Raw genomic sequence first — 22,560 nt, 5'->3', positions numbered from 1 at the left:
TTGCGTAGACTACAGAGGCCTCAATGCAGTCACTAAGACTGATGCCCACCCAATACCAAGAGCAGATGAACTTATAGATAAATTGGCTTCTGCCAACTTCTTAAGTACATTTGATTTGACAGCTGGGTATTGGCAAATCAGGTTAGCTGAGGAGGCCAAACCCAAGACAGCATTTTCTACCCCTGGAGGGCATTATCAATTTGTGGTAATGCCCTTTGGACTGAAAAATGCACCTGCCACCTTCCAAAGGTTGGTGAATCAAGTCCTCACTGGGCTGGATGACTTCTGTGCAGCATATCTAGACGATATTGCTGTCTTTAGCTCCACCTGGGAGGATCACCTGGTCCACCTGAGGAAAGTGTTAGAGGCCCTGCAAAAGGCAGGCCTCACTATCAAGGCCACAAAGTGCCAGATAGGGCAGACACAGGTTGTATACCTGGGCCACCTTGTAGGTGGAGGCCAGGTCCAGCCACTGGAGAGTAAGATACAGGCCATCAAGGACTGGACTCCTCCAATCACCCAGACTCAGGTTCGAGCTTTCTTGGGCCTGACTGGGTACTATAGGAAGTTTGTCAGAAATTATGGGTCCATAGTGACCCCTCTTAATGACCTGACAAGCAAAAAGATGCCAAAGAAAGTTCAGTGGACAGCAAGCTGTCAGAAAGCATTCAATGACCTAAAGCAGGCCATGTGCACAGCACCTATCCTAAAGAGTCCAGATTACTCCAAGCCATTCATTGTCCAAACAGATGCTTCTGAGTTGGGTGTGGGGGCTGTTCTGTCTCAACTGAATTTTGATGGTAATGATCAGCCTATTGCTTTCATTAGTAGGAGGTTGACACCCAGAGAGAAAAATTGGTCAGCTATTGAGAGGGAGGCCTTTGCTGTGGTCTGGGCCCTGAAGAAGCTGAGGGCCTACTTGTTTGGCACTCACTTCACCATTCAGACAGACCATAAGCCCCTCTTGTGGCTAAATCAGATGAAGGGTGAAAACCCCAAACTGCTTAGGTGGTCCATTTCCCTACAGGGGATGGATTTTACAGTGGAGCATAGACCTGGTACTGATCACAGCAATGCTGATGGGCTCTCCAGGTATTTCCACTTAGAGCAAGAAGACTCACCTGGTCAAGGTTAGTTTATTGTCCCAAAGTTTGGGGGGGGGTCATGTAGGAGAGTAGGATATTCTTAGGATATGTGTGGTAAAACAACAGCAAGCTCAAATCCCACCGCTGCCACCAATGTGAGAAGTTGGCCTGATGTGCAGTGTTCACTATTCTAGTGATCACTATATATCAGTCCAAACAACCCTTATTGATGATTGGTTGTAAGTCAACCTTATAGACCAGCTATCCTAGTAGCATGGATACGAGCAGTCTAAGGCTAAGACTCTAGAGGGCGTGTTAAGCCAGCTGTTTTACCATCACATTACCCCTTGAACACCCAGTGAAAGGACACCACACAAGTGTTATGAAAATAAACAATGTATTTATTAGAATCACAACAACCCTGTACTCTTTATGAGGACAGGGTGCTAGGCACACAACAAAACTCTTACGAAAATACTTAAGTTAGCACAGTATATACAAATGCCCGAGGGGCACGAAAAACCATATACTCTAAAAGTGGAATGCGAAATTACTAGCAGGTAAGTACAGTACTAATAGGCTTTGGAATCGCTAGGACTTGACTATGGAATCGTTAGATTACTTCTAGGAGGCCTAGGGGACTCGGGTGCAGAGTGTGCACTCTCACGCGGGATGCGGGACAAAGTCTATGGAAGCCAGTAAAGTTAAAGTTAGTGTTTACGGGCGAACCCGACCTGGTAGGAAGAAAACGACAGTGGATCCTGACCCTTGGATAGTGAGGCTATGCTGGGACACCGAAGTGCCGAAGTTACCTAGCCCAGGGGCTGCAGCTGCATAGGTCTCAAAAGACGTCGGGAATCCTCGTTGCCGGACCAGGAGCCTGGAAGAAAGATGCTGGCAGGCGACCAGTGAAGATTGTTCGAGTTGATCCAAGCCTGGATCTGGAAGATGGATGACACCTGAAAGCAGAGGGGACCAAGTTCGTGACTACTAGCCAGTAGTCAGTGGGCACCAGGAGGGCACCGGATGGTAGTCACCTCGACTAGGTGAGTGGGCGACGCTGGCTCTGCAGATCTCACGGACCAGGAGGCGTTGTCGGCGACCAGGATGGAGAGGCGAGCTGTCCGACGATGGATGAAGCTGTCGGCGTCGAAGTTACCCAGGATTGGGCAACAAAGCCTTGGCTAATTCAAGCCCACGCGGTGGACTCAAAATGGCGTCTTGAGTGGACCAGGAGGGTCCGGGGTGCTCCTCTTCTGGAAGGGAGCAAGGGCCAGTCTGGGGCAACCAGACCAGCAGCAGTGATGTCGTCGGGCGTCGTTCAGAAGGCCACAAGCCAGCGGGCTAGTAGCCAAACAACGCGGTGAGCAGCAAAAAGCAGAAGGGCCCCACGCAGATCGTGGAGATGCTGGGAGGCTGCACTTCGGTGCTGGAGCTGCTCAGGGTCGGGGCTTCTCGGACCCCAAAGCACTCACCAGGAAATTACTCGGCGGGCTTGCTGTGCAGAAGTCGTGCAGTCTTGAAGATGGCCGGTCCCTCAAGGTCTCGTCGCACCCACGGTTCTCAGCTTGGCTGTAGAGGTGGGTAGAGGTCAGAGGTGCCAGGGAAGCCGGTTCTCGTCGAGCTGGGCAGTCGGATTCCGGAGGAAGGACGTGCAGCAGACCGCAGTGTTCTTGATGGTGCCTGCGGATGCAGGGTGACTACTCCTTAGCCACAAGGGAGAAATCTTAGGAAGAAGTCTTGAGTTCCTTTCGTAGAAAGTAGTTTCAGGATTCAAAGATGATCTGATTTGGAAGGGGGCCAGTCCCTACCTTTATCTGGGAAAAGGGGGCTGGCACGCGACGAAGTCCTGCCCTAGGGGTGGGACCAGGAGGGGGGTGGTTACACCCACTTCCTTGGCGGGCTTTTCCCCAGCACAGGGTCTGGAGTGTCCCTGGAACTGGTTCAAGCCAGCCTATGCACAGTGAGCACCGGGGTGCCACGTGCAGTCACCTTCCTCTGAAGCCCTGCCTACCTACAATACACAAAATCCTGTCTGGGACGGTGCTGGCACCGCCCCTGGCAGGAAACCCTTTGTCCTTATCTCCTGCTCTGGGAGGACTCCCAGCAGCAGGAGGGCAGACTTGTGTCTCGGTGGCAGCATCCATTTTGTGGATGCTAAGGCTCTGTCTGACTTTAATCGGGGTTAGGGGTTACATACATGTCGTGTCCCTCTAGAAGGGTGGAATGCTAACCCCGTCGCCAGAATTGGCGAGGGGTTAGTATTCCAATTCGTATGACACCTTACTCGACATGTTTTGATAAAGCGATACCAGAGTTGGCATATAACCGCGAGGATTATAATGCACTTAAGAGTATATGGTATGCGTTATCATGGAAACGGCTAAGGGATAGATCCCGAAAGCCGCAGACACGCTCAGCTCATGCCAGAGCACCATCTCACACGATTCCAAGCACTCTGCCTTCAGGATTGTTCAGGCCTGCCATAGGAGTGACTGATAGGAGATCTGTGTGTCCATTTTAGGGTTAGATATAGGTATACTATATCTAAAGCAAAGGGTGAGTACACCACCTTGCCCCAGCTGTCGTGCAGCCAGTTGTGTCAGTTTAGTTAGTCAGCCCAGGGGTGGCATAATACATGCTTCAGCCCCTGGGAGACTTCTGGGTACACCTCAGCCCTGGGTACAGGGACTTGGAGAGGGCCCAGTGCCAATTCAGTACCTGAGTACAATTTGGATAGAGAGAACAGCTAGGCTGTGGGTCTGATTAGCAGGCCCACAGCCAGGGAAAGTCGTAAACCAGTGCAGCAAAAAGCAAAAATCTGGGTGATCATAGGATTGCAGACCCTACTCTCCTACAGCATGGCAGTGGTAGCTGCACACCTAAGGAAGAACAAGGTGTTTGTCTACCCGTACCTTGACGATTGGTTGATCAAGGCCTCCTCCTTCTCGGAAGTTCAAGCGCACTTCCAGAAGACGTGCGTTCTCTTGAAGAAGCTGGGGTTGCACATCAACATGTCCAAGTCTGTCCCGACTCCGGTCCAGTGCATACAGTACTTGGGAGCCTCCATCAATACGCTGTCAGCAAGCGTGTCTCCTTCGGATGAGAGACGATTATCACTCCTTCGGAAGGCTCAGGCTCTTATGACCGCTCCATCTACAACAGTGAGGACGGTGCCTTCTCTACTGGGATCGATGGCCTCTTGTATCTTCCACACGCCACACACAGGGCTGCACATGAGACCATTGCAGGAGTGCTTGGAGGATCAGTGGGATCAGAGGAAAGGATCTTGGGACAACAGGATACGACTGTCTCTGCATGCTCTTCAGTCTCTGAAGTGGTGGTGTTCAGTGGAGAATCTCCTCAGGGGGGTTCCTTTCCACAAGGACATTCCCACACAGACTATCATGATGGATGCGTCTCTCCACGGCTGGGGGGCGCACTCGGGAGACTTACAGATACAAGGAACGTGGTCCCCGACGGAGTCCACGTATCGCATCAACTTCCTGGAACTCAGAGCTGTTCATTTGGCACTGAAGGCCTTTCATCCGTCCTTCCAGACCAACTCTCTGCTTGTACAGACGGACAATACGACCACGATGTATTACCTCAACAAGCAGGGGGGGGTCGAGATCGTGCACTCTGTCGCAGGAGGCGCAGGCGATCTGGCACTGGCTCTTAGCCAGAGGACTGATGATAACGGCTACCCATCTACCAGGTGTGCAGAATGTTCAGGCAGACGCACTGAGCAGACTGATTCAGGAAAACCACGAATGGGTCATAAACGACGAAGTACTAGGAGAAGTCTTCGCAAGGTGGGGGACTCCAGACGTAGATCTGTTCGCCAACGCCGAAAACAGCAAATGCCGAGACTTCGCCTCCAGGTATTACCAGCAGGGGACCCTGGGAAATGCGTTATGGATCAACTTGTCGAACAGCTTTCTGTACGCTTTTCCACCTATTCCCCTGATTCCAGCAGTGCTCATCAAGCTGTCCCAGTCCAGGGCGCGGATGATCCTGGTTGCCCCGGAAGGGCCCAGGCAGTGGTGGTTCACGGACCTGCTTCACCGGTCTCTCCTTCCTCACATACGGCTGCCGTGCAGGCCGGACCTTCTCACGAAGTTCGGGGGGCAGATGGTGCACCCCAACCTCTCGTCTTTGAGTTTGGCGGCATGGCTCCTGAGATAGTGCAATATGGCCATTTGAACTAGAAGATTGTATGGACATACTGAAGGAGGCTAAGCGACCTTTCACTAGGACTTCCTATGCTTACAAGTGGAAGAGGTTCTGTATCTGGTGCATGTCCAAGAACTATGACCCGACGATGTGTAAGGAAGATGTTATCCTTCCGTATCTTTTACATTTAGCGCGGTCTGGCCTTAATGTCCATTCTATTAAGGTTCATCTCGCTGCGCTGACTGCCTACAGGAAATGCCCTTCACAGACTTCCTTCTTTCAGATCCCTGTGATCAAAGATTTTTGGGAAGGCTTGAAGAAAGTGTTCCCTCCTGTCCGGCTTCCTTCGCCTTCATGGGAATTGAACGTGGTGCTGTCCAGATTGATGAAGGAGCCTTTTGAACCTATTCATAAGGCTTCGTTGCAGCACCTATCCTGGAAGGCGGCGTTCCTCGTGGCCATTACATCGGCCCGCAGGGTGAGTGAAATTCAGGCGTTGTGTTGCCAAGAACCTTATACTGTATTTCATGCTGCTAAGGTTGTTATGCGTACTCACCCTAAATTTCTTCCAAAGGTTATATCTGATTTCCATGTTAACCAGACCATAACTTTACCTACGTTTTTTCAGAATCCTTCGTCTCCAGCGGAAAGATCCCAGCATTCCCTGGATGTTAGGAGGGTGTTGAAATTGTATCTGGCTAAAACCAAGGATATTCGTAGGTCAGACCAATTGTTTATCAATTACGGATCAGTCAGGACCGGTCTTGCTACCTCAAAACAGTCCATCTCTAGGTGGATTGTGTCCTGTATACAATTGTGTTACCAAAAGGCTAATAAGACCTTAGGGGGTAAACCTAAGGCTCATTACACCAGGTGCAAAGCTGCCACGACTGCTTTGCTGCGTAATGTTCCGATTGCAGAAATATGCAAGGCGGCCTCTTGGAAGTCGGTCCATACCTTTGCTAAGCATTACTGTCTGGACACTGATGCCAGGGCAGACGCTCAGGTTGGGCAGGCTTCACTGCGAAATCTGTTCGCACAGTAGTGGTGTTATTTCCTTTTTTCTCCACCACCGCTTTGGTGTGGGGATGGGCTTGCCATTTTATTCACTAGATTATGACTATGCACAGAGATCCCCTACTACAGAAGGAGTAGTTTCTGTCCTGTAACTCCAGTTCGGTAGTAGGGGTATCTCTGTTATAGTCATAAGCGCCGCCCTCCTCCCCGGTGGAGAGAGATATTCATGTAAGGAATGCTACAGCTCTGGCGTGTTACGCCTTCAAAAAGAACTGAAAGTAAAAGGGACCTGCAGTGCATTCTGGGATACTGTGAGACTTCTGGAAAGTTCTCTTAAAGGCACAGTATCCTGTTCTGAGCCACATAATGGCAGCCTATGGGGCTTGTCTGTCCACTGCTTCCTCTCTATCATTTCAGAGGGTTTTGCTGTTAGAGGCAAGGTTTTTCTCTGTGAAGAAACCTGGACAGGCTGTGCTGTTTGTGGATTTTGGTGGATTTTCTAGTTGAAGTACTGGACAGTGTAGCCTGTGGATATAGGCTGCATTATCTGTCTTTAAATTCTCTCTTAAGTGTCTGTGCAATTCTGCATGTTTTGACAATTTAAGAGATTATTTTTGATTGCTCCGGGGTCCACGCACATGGGCGGGACTATTCACTAGATTATGACTATAACAGAGATACCCCTACTACAGAACGAACTGGAGTTACAGGACAGAAACTACTCCATCTGTACCATGAACGAATGTGGGTCTAGAGACTATGAATTGGAGGAACACGGCCAAATTACCCACTTTGTACACACTGATAGAGGTGAAAAGTTTAATGAGATTATGGATTTGTATGACTTTGGGTTCGCTAATATGACGTGTTCTCCAATAGTGGATTTTTGCCCTACGTTCATTGGAAGGGGATTTAACTCTTTGATTGATTTTATTATCACTCTGATTCGTTATGCCAATTGGTTTACGAAATTTATGACTCATCCCAATGGTATTAATGACCATCTCCCACTAAGTGTTAACATAATGCTACCAGTGGACAAGGCCCCATCAACTGTAGAAAGTTTCGCGTGGACCCAAGACATTGTGTTGGCCCGCCAAAATGGTTACTCTTTGAGGTGGGGCAAGAAAGATCCTGTGGCGATGAATTCAAGAATTATTTCAAAGGCTCTTGTACCTATCCTGGAATGCCTGAATGAAGATACTTCCTATACGGATACTCTAAACTCGTTTTTACAAATTTCGCGAGTTACACAAAACATTCTGAGTCGCCCTGGTAAGATGTCTTCTAATAGGAGCAACGGATGGTTTGACAGTTCGCGCACCAAAACGTATTCCCTTCTTAAGGCTGCACTTTGTAACCCAGAGAGGGATGGTGAGGAAATTAGAGCCTGTAGAAAGGAAAGGCCTATAATTTAGCCAGGAAAAAACGCAAAACAGTAATTAAGGAGCAGGCATGGGATAATCTTTATGAGGCATCACAGCGTAGAGAATGCTCCTCCTTCTGGCTGGCAGTCAAGGCTCCTTTTTTCGTTAAACATGAGAGCCCGAAGATGCGATCGATGAAAAATCTTGAATTTACTTTTTCTCTAAGGTATATGGGAATAATGGTGGTGACTGTTCAATCCAAGAACACGTTTTAGATCTTGAGGGTGATCGACCTGCCTTTTCACTGATTGATTTTAAGTTTTCCCTCTGTGAGGTCCTGGTGGCCATAAATGCGAGTAAAGGTAACAAGGCCCCGGACCCTGATGGGATTCCCATCGACCTATATAAAACAACTACTGAACTCTGGACCCCACTTTTAACTCGAGTCTTAGAAGCGTGCTGTGTAAAGGGTTTTATTAAATCCTGGTCCAAGTCAGTTGTAATACCTATTTTTAAAAAAGGTGGACCGGGAGAATCCAGCATGCTACAGACCCATATAACTTTTAGACTCGTTCATGAAAATTGCAGGAAGGGTAGTGCTAAATAAGCTACAGTTGTGGCCCGAAGAAAATAATATTTTGAGTCCGGTTCAGTACGGTTTTAGAGAGGGAATGGGCACCATTGAACAGGTTTTAAATTTTACCATAATCCAAGGGAAATACATACAAGCTAAGACAGGGCGGCTGTATGCAGTATTTGTCGATCTTACCGCCTTTGATTGTGTGGATCATAGCAAAATGTGGAAAATTTTAGAGGACCGAAGGGTAGAACCCACCATTGTGCAATTTTTGAGACAATTGTATGTGGGGGCCTCTGCAAGGGTGAGACACGGTCTTAAGGGAGAGTGCACCAAGTCGTTCCGCGTGGAGAGGGGCGTTAGTCAAGGCTGCGTACTGGCCCTGTTCCTCTTTTCCTTATACACCAACGCTTTGGAGGAGGAACTGGGTGCTAGTGCAAAAGATTCCCCGTGATTTAACAACAAGCAGGTTGTCTCTCTTCTCTACGCGGATGACGCGGTGTTAATGGCTAGGACCATGATAGGCTTACAGAGAGTTCTTTCCACCTACATCGAATTTATGGCCAATAGGGGTCTGAAACTTAACGCAAAGAAAACTTTTGTTATGACTTGTTGGAAGGGAAGACTCAAATGTCAAAGCCTAGTAGCGGGAGGTGACAAAATTGACCCTACCAGAACCTTCTCGTATCTTGGTATCCTGCTTGAGGACACATATGCTCCTGGGGACCAGCGGTCACGAGTAGGACCCTTTTGTTTAAAAGGTCTATTGTGGCGGTAATGAACTTTGCGAAAAAACTGGGAAAAAGGCCCCCTGGGATTCTCCTCAAGATTTATCTAGCAAAATGCTGAAGTATCGCAACCTATTCAGCGGGTGTTTGGGGTTTTTACGACGTTGCGCCATTACAAGTTGTAGAAAATGCTTTTTTTAGGTTTATCCTAGCAGTCCCCCAGAGCACACCTGTTTTTAATTGTCATAGTGAATTGGGTATTGTGCACATTACTGATGTTATTAAAACACAACCTATTTTACTCTGGCATAGAATCTGGACATCACCCAGTCTAGGCCTGAATCACGAAATTATCAAAGACGCAATGGGCCTGGACCATGCTAGAAATATTTCCTGGGTAAATTATGTTAGAAAGCTATTTAACGATTTGGATTGACCAGAGTTCTATAATAAGCCAGATTCTATTTGCTCCATATCCAGAAAAGACTTGGAAATGCTATGCCAGAACCATTTTGAGTCACTCACAATAGTATTAGAAATTAATTTAAAAATCTGTGCTTCGGCACCAAATGACTTTGGCCAGTAATTCTATCCAACCTTACCTGGTCTGTTGTATAGGGGGTTTTGACAGGTATATCTTGACCAGGTTTAGGTTCGATAGCTTTCATTGTTTGGTTACCTTCCCCACTATAAATGACTGGTCCAGGGACCTTGCCCCCTGCCCATGTGATAATTTTTCTTTGCAAACAACTATGCACGTGATCCTATTTTGTAAATTTTACGCCGGGGAACGTGCAAGATGGATTATACCCTACCTGAAGCAGGGTGCATGACGGCAATGTCGATCTGCTTTTTTATTTCTACGGATACTGGATAATGGATATTGTATTGGGATTATGACTGGCCTTACAAAAAGTATTCTAAGGAAGCGGAAATCTATAACCTGCTAGTTTTAAAAAAAAAAATGAATACAATTTTTTTTATGTGATCTCTGTTGATCTATGGACTATTTTTTAATGTATTTTTGGTATGAACTTGTCATTTTAACTGTTGCTTTTATGATTTTATTAAGTTTCTAAAATCAAATAAAGCATTTTGTGATCTGATCTGACTAGTTCGTCCATGAACATCACACTTTCATATGTGGACTAATCCAGATTGTGCATTTGACCCCATCTCCCCCAAGAACTAGAACTACCTTTCGACTAAGAAAATATGCATTACCCAGCCCATATCCATGTTTGCATCATATTTGCCGGTCACTGCAGGTAATATACTGTCCTGTACTTTCACCTATTTCTGCAGGTCCTCAAAATGGTGGTAGAGGTGGAAAACTTCTTTGGCGTCTACATGCTCTTCTGCACGAACCCCAAGTTCAAAGGTCGCATCTACATTGGCTTCACTGTGAACCCTGAGCGTCGCATCAACCAGCACAATGCTGGCAAGCATAAGGGGGGCGCCTGGAGGACCAGTGGTCGGGGTCCTTGGTGAGTATGTCCTCTTTCCAGGGGCAGATAGGCCTCTAGGGAAATCAAGTGGTGCCCCAACATATTGTTATCGCCAAAAAATAGTTAGCCTGACATGCTGCTTACTGTGTTCCGGCCTGACATACCTAGAGTTTGAGAGTCACTTTAGTGCTTGTGATTGTATGCATGTTGTTCCATCGCCAACCTCTAGGTGTTGCTGATTAATCACTTGCTATTTCTGGTGTAGAGATGTTTTTAGCTGTCTCAGAGCTGCTGTAATGAAGTAAAGAAAATTGAAATGTGCGTTTTGGGTCATTCACATTTTGGATCTATCTACAGGACAGCTTTTGGTGTAGGCCTGGGCGGAGTTCACGCGGACTTTTAGCGACGGGCGTTTGTTTCGCACCGAAAAATAAGCCTGAACGGCACCATGCGGAGCACAAGAGGGCGCTGTTTCTTTCTGTCATAAGTAGATTTTCTATTCGAGCTGCAGCATCCTCATCGCGAACGGATGGTTTCTCAATGCGAGCGACCATCTGTGACCGCCTGCTTTGAGAAATCTCGTTGGGAGGTGGTCTAGTGTTGGATTCTCCTCGGGGGAAAAACTCTGCTCCGTGTTTTTCAAAAGTCCATTTGCTGCACGGAATGCGGAAAACTCCGCAAACCCTACGAACGGAGCGGAGTTCACCACCCAGCCTAGTTTGATGACATCAATATCAGTCATCATGAGTGGTGGCATTTTACCCAATTAAATTAAAATTTGCCTGAGGAAGAGAGCACAGAGAGGCAAAACAGTCACCAAAATGGGCCAGCATGCTTGTTCATAAATGCAGCATTTTAAAATTGGGAATTGGAAAGTTTTGAATCAAGGGTGGCTCCTTTTAGGGACTGGAGCTCCGCCCTCACTATTTTCTGCCTCCTCCTAATAAGTAAATTTGGTATTTTGTAGTAGAGGAACTGTTTGCAGGCACTGTGCCCAGTGTAACATCAAGCAAACCTGAGCAATTGTCAGATATGTTGCATTCTATTACTCATGCTCGTGCAGTCACCTTTTTTGCAGGGCTTTGAATTTTATAGCTCTGATGTGCTTCAAGGGAGAGCCCCCTCTGAAGGCTATCTGATGATGATGCAACAGCAGCATAGTGGTTATAGACAGCCTTGAGCACTGTTCAAACAAGTCCCCCTGCGGCGATGGACCTTGCATGCCAATCATTCAGGGAAGTCTTCTCACTGGCCACCCATTACAGACATAAAGAGTAATTCTGTAACGTCTCATCTCGCACTGCAAACTGAAGCATGGTGCATACTCCAGCTGTGATGTACATTTACCACTTCCCTGTGCTTCCCTGTCTGGACCAGGCTACGGCTAAAGTCATGAACCTGGAAGCTTAGTGGAGGCAGGCCTGGACTGCCTTTTTCAGGCTGTCTTTCTCTGCTGTTTTCCCAGCATGTGTATTTTAGGTCGAGCCCAGCGGCAGCGCGCTTGTACTGCTCTCTCTGTGAGACTGCTGTAGTAGAGTATGGGAGAGAAGCCGCGCCCACTCTACTCCCATATTTTACATTGTCTTGTGTCATTGTCTTCCGTAAATGGTGCCTTCGGATTCCTTAATAGGCTTGTTAGTCCCTCCTTAGTATGGCCTTGTCTTCATTTGTAACCTCCCACAGTTGCTGGTCCCTTTACTGTGGTTGTTACATGGAACCTGGTATTTATTCTGTAAGCACTATTTACTTTATTGAGTTTCTCTTACTGCAGGTCGGACAAGCTCTGCTTCAGCTGAAACCGCTTGCGTTTTTTTAAGCAGCAAGGGCGCTGCTTTTAATCACTTTAACCCGGCATTACATCGTGTCTGTTTCAACCCCCCGCCCCCCAAGTAAAATGGATTTAGAAATGATTAGCAAATTAAGTCATGTGAATTCCAGGTAGCACATAATCGTGTGCTAATAGACTTAAGCTGACAACAGCACATCTGTGTTACGTGTCATCTGCACTAAGCCCCCTGATGAGTTGTTTTCAAAACCCTGTTTACAACAATACCACCAATTCCACCACCATCAATACCATCACCACCATCAATACCACCACCAATATCACTACCACCAATTCCACCACCACCACCAATACCACCACCAATACCACACCAATGTCACCACCAATACCACCACCATCACCAATACCATCACCAATACCATCACCAATACCATCACCACTACCAATATCACCACCACCAATACCACCACCACCAATACCACCATCACCCCACCACCAATACCTCCAGCAATACCACCACCAATACCACCACCAATACCAACAATACCACCACCACCAATACCACCACAAGCAATACCAGTACCATCGCCACCACCACCACCACTGATACCAATACCACCACCAATACTGCCACTAATACCACCACCTCCGCGTTTCTCGATCACTAGTAAAAGCAGGGGCACTGTACAAGGCCGGAGGTACAACCGAGACCATCCCTCCCTCTCTCCATGCCTGCCATAAAGCACAGCCCGCCCTACACCACGAGGTGAGGCCAGGGCCCTACTACAGCTGAAGTGCTTTTATTAGCTCAAAGATAGCAATGACATTACGCAATGCCACACTGCGCACTGAAAATCACAGAGAGGGTAGGAAATAACCCTCCCGCTCTTCCTCCCGAGCCCGACAGTGTAATCACAGAGCGAAAGGTGTTGGAGCGCTTTTAGTGTTTATAGCTCGGATCAAATCTAACTCTCACTTCATACTAGGTATCTGTGTAATCTACTACACTTACACATCTTCTTTACTGCACTATTTATCACTTCTTTGAAGACTTCGCAGGCCAGTCTCTTCCTCTGATATTTACAATCTAACACACAGTCGAGAAGGCCCTTTATGGCAATGCAATAGGTCTCGCATTTGCGAGAGTTTAAGCTATAGTATTGTAAATGACAATGCCTTTTATTTATGTTTTTATTTCCATTATTTTCTTTATTTCAAATACGCTGCTGCTGTCATTTGGTTTCATGTTTAATGAAATGTCGAGACTGCGGGATTATTGGAGCCTAGCAAACTTTGAGCCTTTGCTTTAGGTACAGTACCCCTAGCGTTTGCATGCTGTCTATTTGCTTTGTCTTAAAAAGCAAGACGTCACATTCAGCATAACTCTCCATTTAGCCTGCACTGTGATTCTGACCAGATTTTGACAGATATGTTCCTGCTTTCTCTTCCTAACATGCATAGTTTGAGATTAAACTACTATATCTATAAGTATTTAGTTGTAATTCTGTGACATAGTTCAGAAGTTTTGTTATTCCATGATGCACAGATTTGGTGTTACCTGATAGTTGCTGCTTAGAAACCTTGACAGATAACTCAGTGGGACTATGGCAGAACGGGAAGTGTGTTTACTAAGCAGTTCACGTTTTAATCCTAGCAGTTTTATGGTTCCGTAGCAGAAATCTGTGTGCAAGGTGCTGGTCACTCTTTTCAATCATAGTGAGCTAGTATAGTGGGTTGGTCCACCGAACGCTGGCCCCTTTTTTTGCAATAATGGATAGCTGTAGAATTTGGACCCTAGCTCAGTCGTTAACTAGGGAAACCTAGCCAACCTGTACAGTTTTTCAAACTAGACACCTAGGAGTATCCAGGGTGGACTGACTGGTGTGGCTCTCACCTGATTTCTTTTTTACCCAGATTCCCTTGCAAACCACAAACTTTGGCTTAAAACACATTTTCCTCACATTTCTGTAATGGAAAGTTCTGGAACCTGTGGGGAGCCACAAACGTCTGTCCACCCGGCATTCCCCCAAGTCTCCCGATAAAAATAGTACCTTACTTGTGTGGCTTGGCCTAGTGCCTGTGACAGAAACAAATCCAGCCATAGTCAATGGGAGTCTCCTGATAAGGACGTCCATTGACCTTGGTTTGAGCAATTCCTGTATTGGGCACTAGGCTCAGACACACAAGTGGGGCAGCGTTTTTATAGGCACAAGTGGGGGTAATGCAGAGTTGTTGGAATTTTGTGGATTCCTGCAGATTCTGGAAGTTTACATCACAGAAATAGAAGTAAAATGTGTTATATCAGTCAGAGTTTGAGGTTTGCAAAGCATTGTGGGTAAAAAATCCTCTTGGGATCCATGCAAGGCACACCGCCTGGACTCCCTTGGTTGTCTGGTTTTCAAAAATGTCAGTGGTTCGTAGGCTTGCATGGGTGGCACCACAGCACAGCTCCAAATACAGCACCTACCCCTATTGCTTATCTCTCAACATAGCTACTTAGGGCCTTTTGTGTCATTTTCTCTTGGACCACCCACACAAGTGGGGTACTGTTCTTATTGGGAGATGTGTGGGGGCCTAGGGTGGTAGGAAACCTGTGGCTCCCCATAGATTCCATGTCTTTCCATCACAGAAATTAGATTAAAATGTGTGTTTCTTACCAAAGTTTTACGTTTGCAAGGATCTCTAGGTACTATTGTCTGGGGAGAGCCACGCACGTCATACACCCCCGGACTCCCCTGTTTGTCTAGTATTAAAAAATGTGCATGTTTTCTATACGGGCCGGGTGTGCCAGGGCCCAGAATCCACACCTATCCACAATACAGAAAAAAATAAACAAGGAGATTTAAGTAAGGGCCAGCTTTACATTTTGGCTGATAAAGAAGTCTCAGTTATCCTGGCAGACAACTTAATGTCTGGCAGGCTGAGACTACTACACACACCAAATTTAAAAATGACTGTCAAGCGGGTGATCATTACAAAAACGTTCACAGGAGCCACGAAATGGTGGTGCCTGTCAATGCCTTTTACGTTTGATGAACTACTCCATCAACATGTCTGAGCCATCCATCAATTAAAAAAAACACTTTTAAAAATAAAATCCTGAAGTTGGATTTTCTTATTGTGGAAAACAATTCCCCTCTCATCATGGGAGTTATCTTGCATGGCAAGGGGGGCATTAGACAGTTATCACTGCCCTTACTACTATGGTTTTCCAGGTAGTGGCAGGCAGTGAAAACTGACCTGCATGTCTGCACAACTAAATCAGGTGGGCGGACACAGAGATTATTCACAGTTGTCCCTTACTCAGTCGGTACATGGGAGGGATGCAACCATGGCACAGATTGAGTAGTCTTCTGTTAGAAAGTGCCCTCTTTCTTGCATGGTATGCCCCAACTTTTTTGCTGAATTGCTAATGTTCTTTGACTGAGTGTGCCCTGGGCTCCTGCTAATCAGGTACCCAGGGCCTATGTTTCTTCCCTAAAACGGCATTGAAGCCTAAAACCCAATTGGAATCTCTGGCCATGTCAGCCCCCGGTTATTGGTACCACAGGTACCCAGGGCACTGTGACCAGAGAAGGTCTCTAAGGGCTTCAGCACTTATAGTGCCACCCTTAGAGGTCCTGTACCCTGACACACACACACACACACACTGCTTTTGCAGGCTGCATGTCTTAGTGCAGAACAAAGTGAAGAGTCGACATGGCACATATCCCTGTGTGCCATGCCCACAAACCACTGCCCTGGCATACATCTGTCACCTCTCTAGCTGGGTGCCCTATGGCAGTGGTGAGCGTACAGGTGTATGAGCCCGGTACCCCTACAGTGCTCAAGTCCATTCCTGGGCACTGTAAGTGCAGTGCTGCCATTAAGAGTATATGGTGCTGGGAGTTTGTCATTATGAACTCCACAATAACATAAGGGCTGCACTGAAGACTGGGAAGTTTGGTATCAAACTTCTCAGCACATTAAACCCACACTGATGCCAGTGTGGGATTTAATGTAAAATGCACAACAGAGGGCATCTTAGAGATGCCCCCTGAAACTCGACCAACTACTAGTGACCTGACTGAGTGACTGCTTAGGCTGCCACCAACAGACATGTTTCTGGACCCCTGGGTCGAGAGCTGCTGCTCTCGGGGGCTGAAACAATGCACATCCTAGGTCGAGGTGCCAAACCTCCTCCCCCAGGATGGGCAGGGTTCATTAAGCAGAAGCTTCAAAGGCATGCCGCCTTTGTGAGCCTCTCCAGATCAATTGCCGCTTTCAGCAACTAGTCCCCACTGGTTCTACCACCCATTTTGGGCAGGAGAACCGGTAGGAAAAACAAGTGAGGGAAAGAGGTGTGCCCACTTCTGCCAACTCCACCCCTCTGGTGGGGGAGGTGAGGTGACGCACAACCTTGAGTCCCCTCCATCTTGAGGATGGGGGGACCCAGCCAACCAGGGACAGGCTCCTGCCCCCCTCCCACTAGAGAGTGGCAGAATAAAGGGTATATCCACCCCAGCTAAGGGACCCATTGGTCCCTGCCCTTTACCTACCTGTAACACCCCTAAATTTAGTATTTAGGGGGCACCCTGAACCTTGCTTCCTCAGATCCAGATAAGAAACAAGTAAGAAGAAGGACTGAAGAGCCATGCAGAGATATCAAGAGGGCGATGCCCACTGACTTGGCCCCAGCCCTACCGGCCTGTCTCACCCTCGAACCTGCGAAATCCCGGTGTGTCCCAAAGCCAGCAACCTAAAGAAACCTGGAGGGCCTGCCTTCCTTCACTTCTAGAGATTGCATCTCTTGTGAACATCGGATTTGTTCACACTGCAGCTTCTGGCACCAGCCAGAGACTGCAAATCCAGCCCACTCTGCACCCCCCGAACCCAGCTCGAGTGGAAAAACACCACGAGGAGGTCATCTCAGCTATCCTGACCCGAGATCCGGCAACCCCTGACCTGCCTCAAGCCTCTAGCCGACGCCTGCGCCCTAAATCCAGAAGGCCCCCCTAACCGAGACCATGAGCTGGTAAGAAGATCTGACCCCAAAAGGCACCCCTGCACCCGACACCCCATGGCCTTGTGTGCCCAAACTGGCAGTGCCTAACCAACCCTTAACTTCCCAACTTACCTCTGGTCGCACCTAGAAGTCCTTTGTCTCCCTGCCTGCAGTGCTTTTGCAAACCTGAGGTTCTCCATAGAAAACAGGGCACCCAACACCGAAACAGCACTCTGCACCCGGCCGCCCCAGTGCAGCTCAGGGTGCACCTTTTGTGCTACTTTGTTTCCCCATTTGCACTGACCTTAACCCTAGGAGCTTTGCTCCCACAATCCAGTGGCCTGCTTGCCAGCAGCCACCAACCGGAGACCCCCTATCCCCCATTGGATAACATTGGGCCTCAACACTCTGCACCCGGCCTCTCTAGTTCCGCTGAGGGTGCAACAACAGTACATCACTGACCCTGGGGGACTCCTGAGTCTAACCCCAGAACCTTAACTCCCACAGTCGATTACTTACCTGTGAACCGTTAACTTGTTTTTCCTCCATAGGATAACATTGAAAATTGTCTTCCATAAAGTTTCTAAGTGTGGAGTTTTGAAATCCAAAAATATTCTTAAAAAATTGCCAAATAACCAAAATGTATTTACTTACCTGTTTCCAGGAAGTGTCCCAGAGCTGAATCTAGGTATCCAGCACTGAGTTTTAAAAGTAACGTAAAAAGTAACTTAACTGTAATTTACTGAAAAAGCCTATTAATTTCAATGTACTGTATTTGCTAAGTGTTGCAACCTACTGCATCCCCTGCAAATCAAACAAAGTACACTTGCTATTGCATTTTCAAACTGTATCCAGTAAAATTACAGAAACGTATTTATTGCTTACCTGTGCTAGGCTTGCTTGGTTCTTAAAAATAAAACAATTAAAAAGAGGCTCTCTTGGACCTAATAGGATTACCATGGGTCATTCATTCCTTCTCAAATCAAACAATTCTTCAAGGATCTCACATAAACCCAAAATATGGGCCCCAACAAACAACTAATTACAAGCACATTGGTGGACAACTCAGTAAGTATATAGAAATTACAATTGTGTTAAAAAGATAATTTCGAAAAACATAGAAATACAATATGATAAAAGGTCACGGTTAAAAATTACAAATACAGTGCACAAGAGACAGTAACGTATGTGAAGGACATTCAGATTATCATATAATGGTTATTTCATAAGAATCAGTCTGTTGCAAAGAAATCCAACAGTAGATATTGCGATTGGATATGGAAAGTTCTATGAATAAAACCTAAATGAGCAAAAAGGGGCGTTGACGCATTTCGGTGGCAATAGATTATTCAGAAACCACCTTCATCAGGGGCGTCGCCATCGGGGCCCATACTATGGCGGATCTGCTTCCCGGAATCTTGGGAACAGGTAGCTGGCTGGTGGAGGCGTTTCTGAGTGGCGAGTGCCTACGTGCGCGGAGGGCCTGCTGAACAAAATGCACAAAATGGCTGTGCCCGGGAGCCCCTGCGGAGGCACATCTATCCGACTGACCGCAGCAGCTGGAGCGAAGAGACACAGAGAAAGGTATTCGCCTCTGTGGGTGAGCTGATGCAGTACAACTGACGGCGGAGGGGTTCGGTGTACGGCGGCGGCCATTCCGGGCAGAGAGTGGGCGGCTGACATGGCGATCTGTCCCCGGCAGTGCTATGAGTGGCAGTGTTCGTGGTGCCCAACCCCAGGACAGTGTGAGAGAGACTGCGAGTGGGGCCTGGGGTCAGCTGCATGGCTGCGGCAGGTGTAGGCCTGCGGAGGATCTAAGGCGCACCTCGTCAGCGACGCTCCGGCCAACCAGGGCGGTTGAAGGTTCTGTTTATTTCCAGTTGGCTGTGAACAATTGTGCGGCACGCTGTGGTGGATTCCAGCGGCTGCTGCTGTCGCCTGTTGCGGATCCCCCCCTTCAAGAGCCACAGGTGAGCGTGACTAAATCCTCACTATATGGGCTGCTGAATACCCCCTGCTCGTTGTGGGCCTCCCCTGAGAAATCTCACTCGCTGAGAGGAGACGCAGTCTCACCCCCCTTCTTCACAGCTTGATCATTCAACCTGCCGGTTGCACGGGACACTGCGGGGGGTATACCTGCCACTGAGACACCGCAGCTAGGCTCCTGACCTGGTGGTGTGGGCAAGGCGGGCTGTGGACTCTGCGGGTGCTGGGTTTCCCACCAACGCGTCGCACTTGAGATATATTCGGCCCATCACCGAATTGGAGGCACTGTCTGGACTGTGACTAAATCGCCCCTTCCCCAGAGAGATCATACAATTGCTCCAGTTTCGAGCTGGTCATCACAGGGGTCTTGATGCCCCACGGTGGGTGTAAGCTGACTCTACCGTATTAGACATTGGGAAACCTGACAAATCACAGCCCCGGCTCACATTCGAGCAGAAAAACCCTAGCAGGTCTGGTCGTGGAGCCACTTCCGATTCAGAACTGGATGCGCCTGCGGAGCCTGCCTCCAATATGGAAAAGACGCTGTTAGCTATACAAACTAGTCTTCAATCTATAGATGGGAAAATTGAAGCCCTTAATACCCGCATGGAGCACATGTCTGCCAAATTAGATAACCAAACCGTCAGAATCTTCGAAGCAGAACAGCGCATATCAACTACGGAGGGCGGTCTTCAGCAGATGTTGTCTAAAGTGATGAAGATGGACAAGGTTCTAGCAGTGATCCAGGCCAAGAATGAGGACCTTGAGGCTTGTTCGCTGCGTAACAATCTGCGCATCACAAGCCTACCCGACTCAACCAATGTGGGCCGCCTGGAGACTTACGTAGAGAACATGCTCCGAGATATCTGTGGTGCAGAGAATCTATTGCAACTTTTAATTGTGGAAAGGGCCCACCGATCCTTATCAAATCGACAGCCACCCGGGGCTCCTCCCCGACCAATCATTGTGCGACTGCTCGGACTCAGTCCTTCACATCACCTGACAGAAGGGCACTGTCACCTATCAGGGCAACATATTGGCTTTTTTCCCTGATTTCACGGCTGCCGTTCTAGCTGCCAGAAAAGAATATCAGACAGTGAAAAAGATATTGATTGCGGAAAATATACCATATTCCATGATGTACATTGCACATCTACGTATTGGTACAGATGATAAGACTAAGATATTCACCAGTCCAAAGCAGGCTCTGGGCTTTGCTAAATCACTTTGTCGCCAGAAGACGCCAGTCCGAGACGAGTCTGAAGCTGACAGCTAAGATATACTGTGTATTAATACATGTTGGGCATACTAGTCAGAGGTGTTGAGACTCTTGTTTTCGGTTGACATGTTCATTGTGGAGACATCCCACCTGGCAGTGGCCTGGAGTGTCGTTCACAAACTGGGTTACTCTTTACATGTCTGCTATATAATTCTTTCTTTATTCGGTTTTAGACATTACAAAACCATAAAAGCAACATAATACATTTTACATTTATATATTTAAAAATGTCAAATCTATCATAAAAATGATTTTAACAAAATTCTATAATATTAAAAGAATCAATTCCATTAAATAATTCAGTTTTTTAGAGGTTGTTCCTGTGCCTTATAATACATTTTAAGAAGTTTAATACATGATAACAAGTGCATTCAGAATCTAACATTTGTAGGGATAACATGGCGGGACGACATTGTCTAAAACCACAGCGTTTTAACAGGGGAAGTACCCAGATTTTTCTGTGGGTATTAAAATATTTACAGAACAATATGGTATGTATACAAGACTGTGGGGACATGTCATCACATGGACAATGAGCCAAAGTTGGTTCCCATGTATTCTTTACTGGGAAGGCTACGAGTCTATGAAAAAGGTTGAATCTAAACCTTGTCAGAAGCATCTTGTCATAGGTACTGATCTCTAATATCAAATAAGGCTGGATTTGCGGGGTAAGCTGTACCATGTTTGCATGTAGTGCAGATTGTTTAGATGATACCAGAGTGATCCTAAGGGTCTCTAAATGATTCAGGGCTATTTGCTTCAACTCTTTCTTTGATAGTTCGGTTAGCTTGTCAGGTGTAAGATAGTACTTTTCTAGGCCCAGGTCTAGAAAGAAGTGCCTGACATAGGTAAGCCATGCTATTTTATGTGCGCGGTCCAGCGCCATGGAATCCTCTAAGATGTTTTTTGTCAGCGCATTTTTGTCCGAGACCCAAATGCGCCTCCAAAGTAACAATGGTTGGACCCTTATCAGGTCTTCTAAATATGGGATTCCTAATTCTACATGACAGGCATAGATAGAGGAGCATTTTGGAGCACATTGGAGAAATCTCATGAAAGCGTTCTCTGCTATCTGGAGAGAACCAACATCTGCATGGCCCCATACCCCAGCCCCATACAATGCGATTGCTTGGCATTTCGCTGCATACATTTTTAACAGTTCAGCTGGTGGTCTCCTTCCAAGTCGTTGGGAGAAGTTCATCAGTGCTACGATTGCTCTCTTAAAAAGATGTCTCCTAGCCTCAATGGCTGCCTTCCAGTTTAACCTTTCATCAATCATTATGCCCAGGGGTACTGGGGTGTCCTCTCAAGTTTTTGTTCATTTAGGTAAATATTCTTGGTTCGTTTTCATCCTCCACCAGCCACCATAACAAATGTTTTTTTAACATTTACATGTAAATCTAAGGCACTCATAAAATCAGCGTACTTGGTCAAGGACTTCTGAAATTCAATTGGTGTGCGTGCCAGGATGACCGCGTCATCCGCATAAAGTAGAGCGGGGATCAAGCGTTGGTTTAATCTGGGGAGGTCCTGTCCCCCTCTCAGCATCACCTCCTCCAGTCCGTTTGTATACAAAGAGAAGAGAAAGGGGGCCAGGACACACCCCTGCCTGACTCCCCGCTCCACTCTGAAAGGCGCGGTAAGTTCCCCTTTTGTGCCATAGCGCACTCTTGCAGAAGCCTCTGCGTATAATTCTCTCAAGAAATCCAGGAGGGTGGAATCCACCCCCATGTTTCTCAAGAGTCCATAGCTTCGCATGAGATACGCAATTGAACGCAGCTGACAAGTCAACATATACCATGTACATTGTCCCCTGCTTTGCATGAATATATTTAGACACGATCATACTTAAATTAAGGGCCTGTTCTACAGTTCCGAAACCTTCCCTAAATCCAAATTGTAAGTCGGATAAAATATTGGTGTCATGTGCCCATTGCTGTAGCTGCTCGAGTACTACTCTGCCGACTACTTTGCCCAGAGAGTCCAACAATGAAATCGGGCGATAATATGTCACATCCTGGCGGTCCCCCTTTTTAAAGATTGGCACCATGATTGAATTGGACCAGGACTCCATCAATCCCAGTTTCGCTACTGCAGTGCATACTCTTGTGAGTATAGGGGCCCAGA

At 47.2% G+C, this 22,560-nt stretch overlaps 1 protein-coding gene across 2 annotated transcripts in view; it reads left to right on the top strand.

The window, feature by feature from the left end:
• LOC144768570 (structure-specific endonuclease subunit slx1-like) overlaps nt 1–22,560 on the top strand; it is a 497,482-nt gene that overhangs the window by 134,645 nt on the left and 340,277 nt on the right. For both annotated transcript variants that reach the window (XM_078652340.1, XM_078652341.1), the window contains one exon: nt 10,256–10,437. In XM_078652340.1, coding sequence (XP_078508466.1) covers nt 10,265–10,437 — 173 coding nt within the window. In that variant the 5' untranslated portion in view covers nt 10,256–10,264. The remainder of the gene's footprint in view (nt 1–10,255; nt 10,438–22,560) is intronic.

Source organism: Lissotriton helveticus, chromosome 7 (genome assembly GCF_964261635.1).
Source record: "Lissotriton helveticus chromosome 7, aLisHel1.1, whole genome shotgun sequence".
NCBI lineage: Eukaryota > Metazoa > Chordata > Amphibia > Caudata > Salamandridae > Lissotriton > Lissotriton helveticus.
Note: the sequence above shows the minus strand (reverse complement) of the source record. Positions and strands in the feature narration are given on the sequence as shown.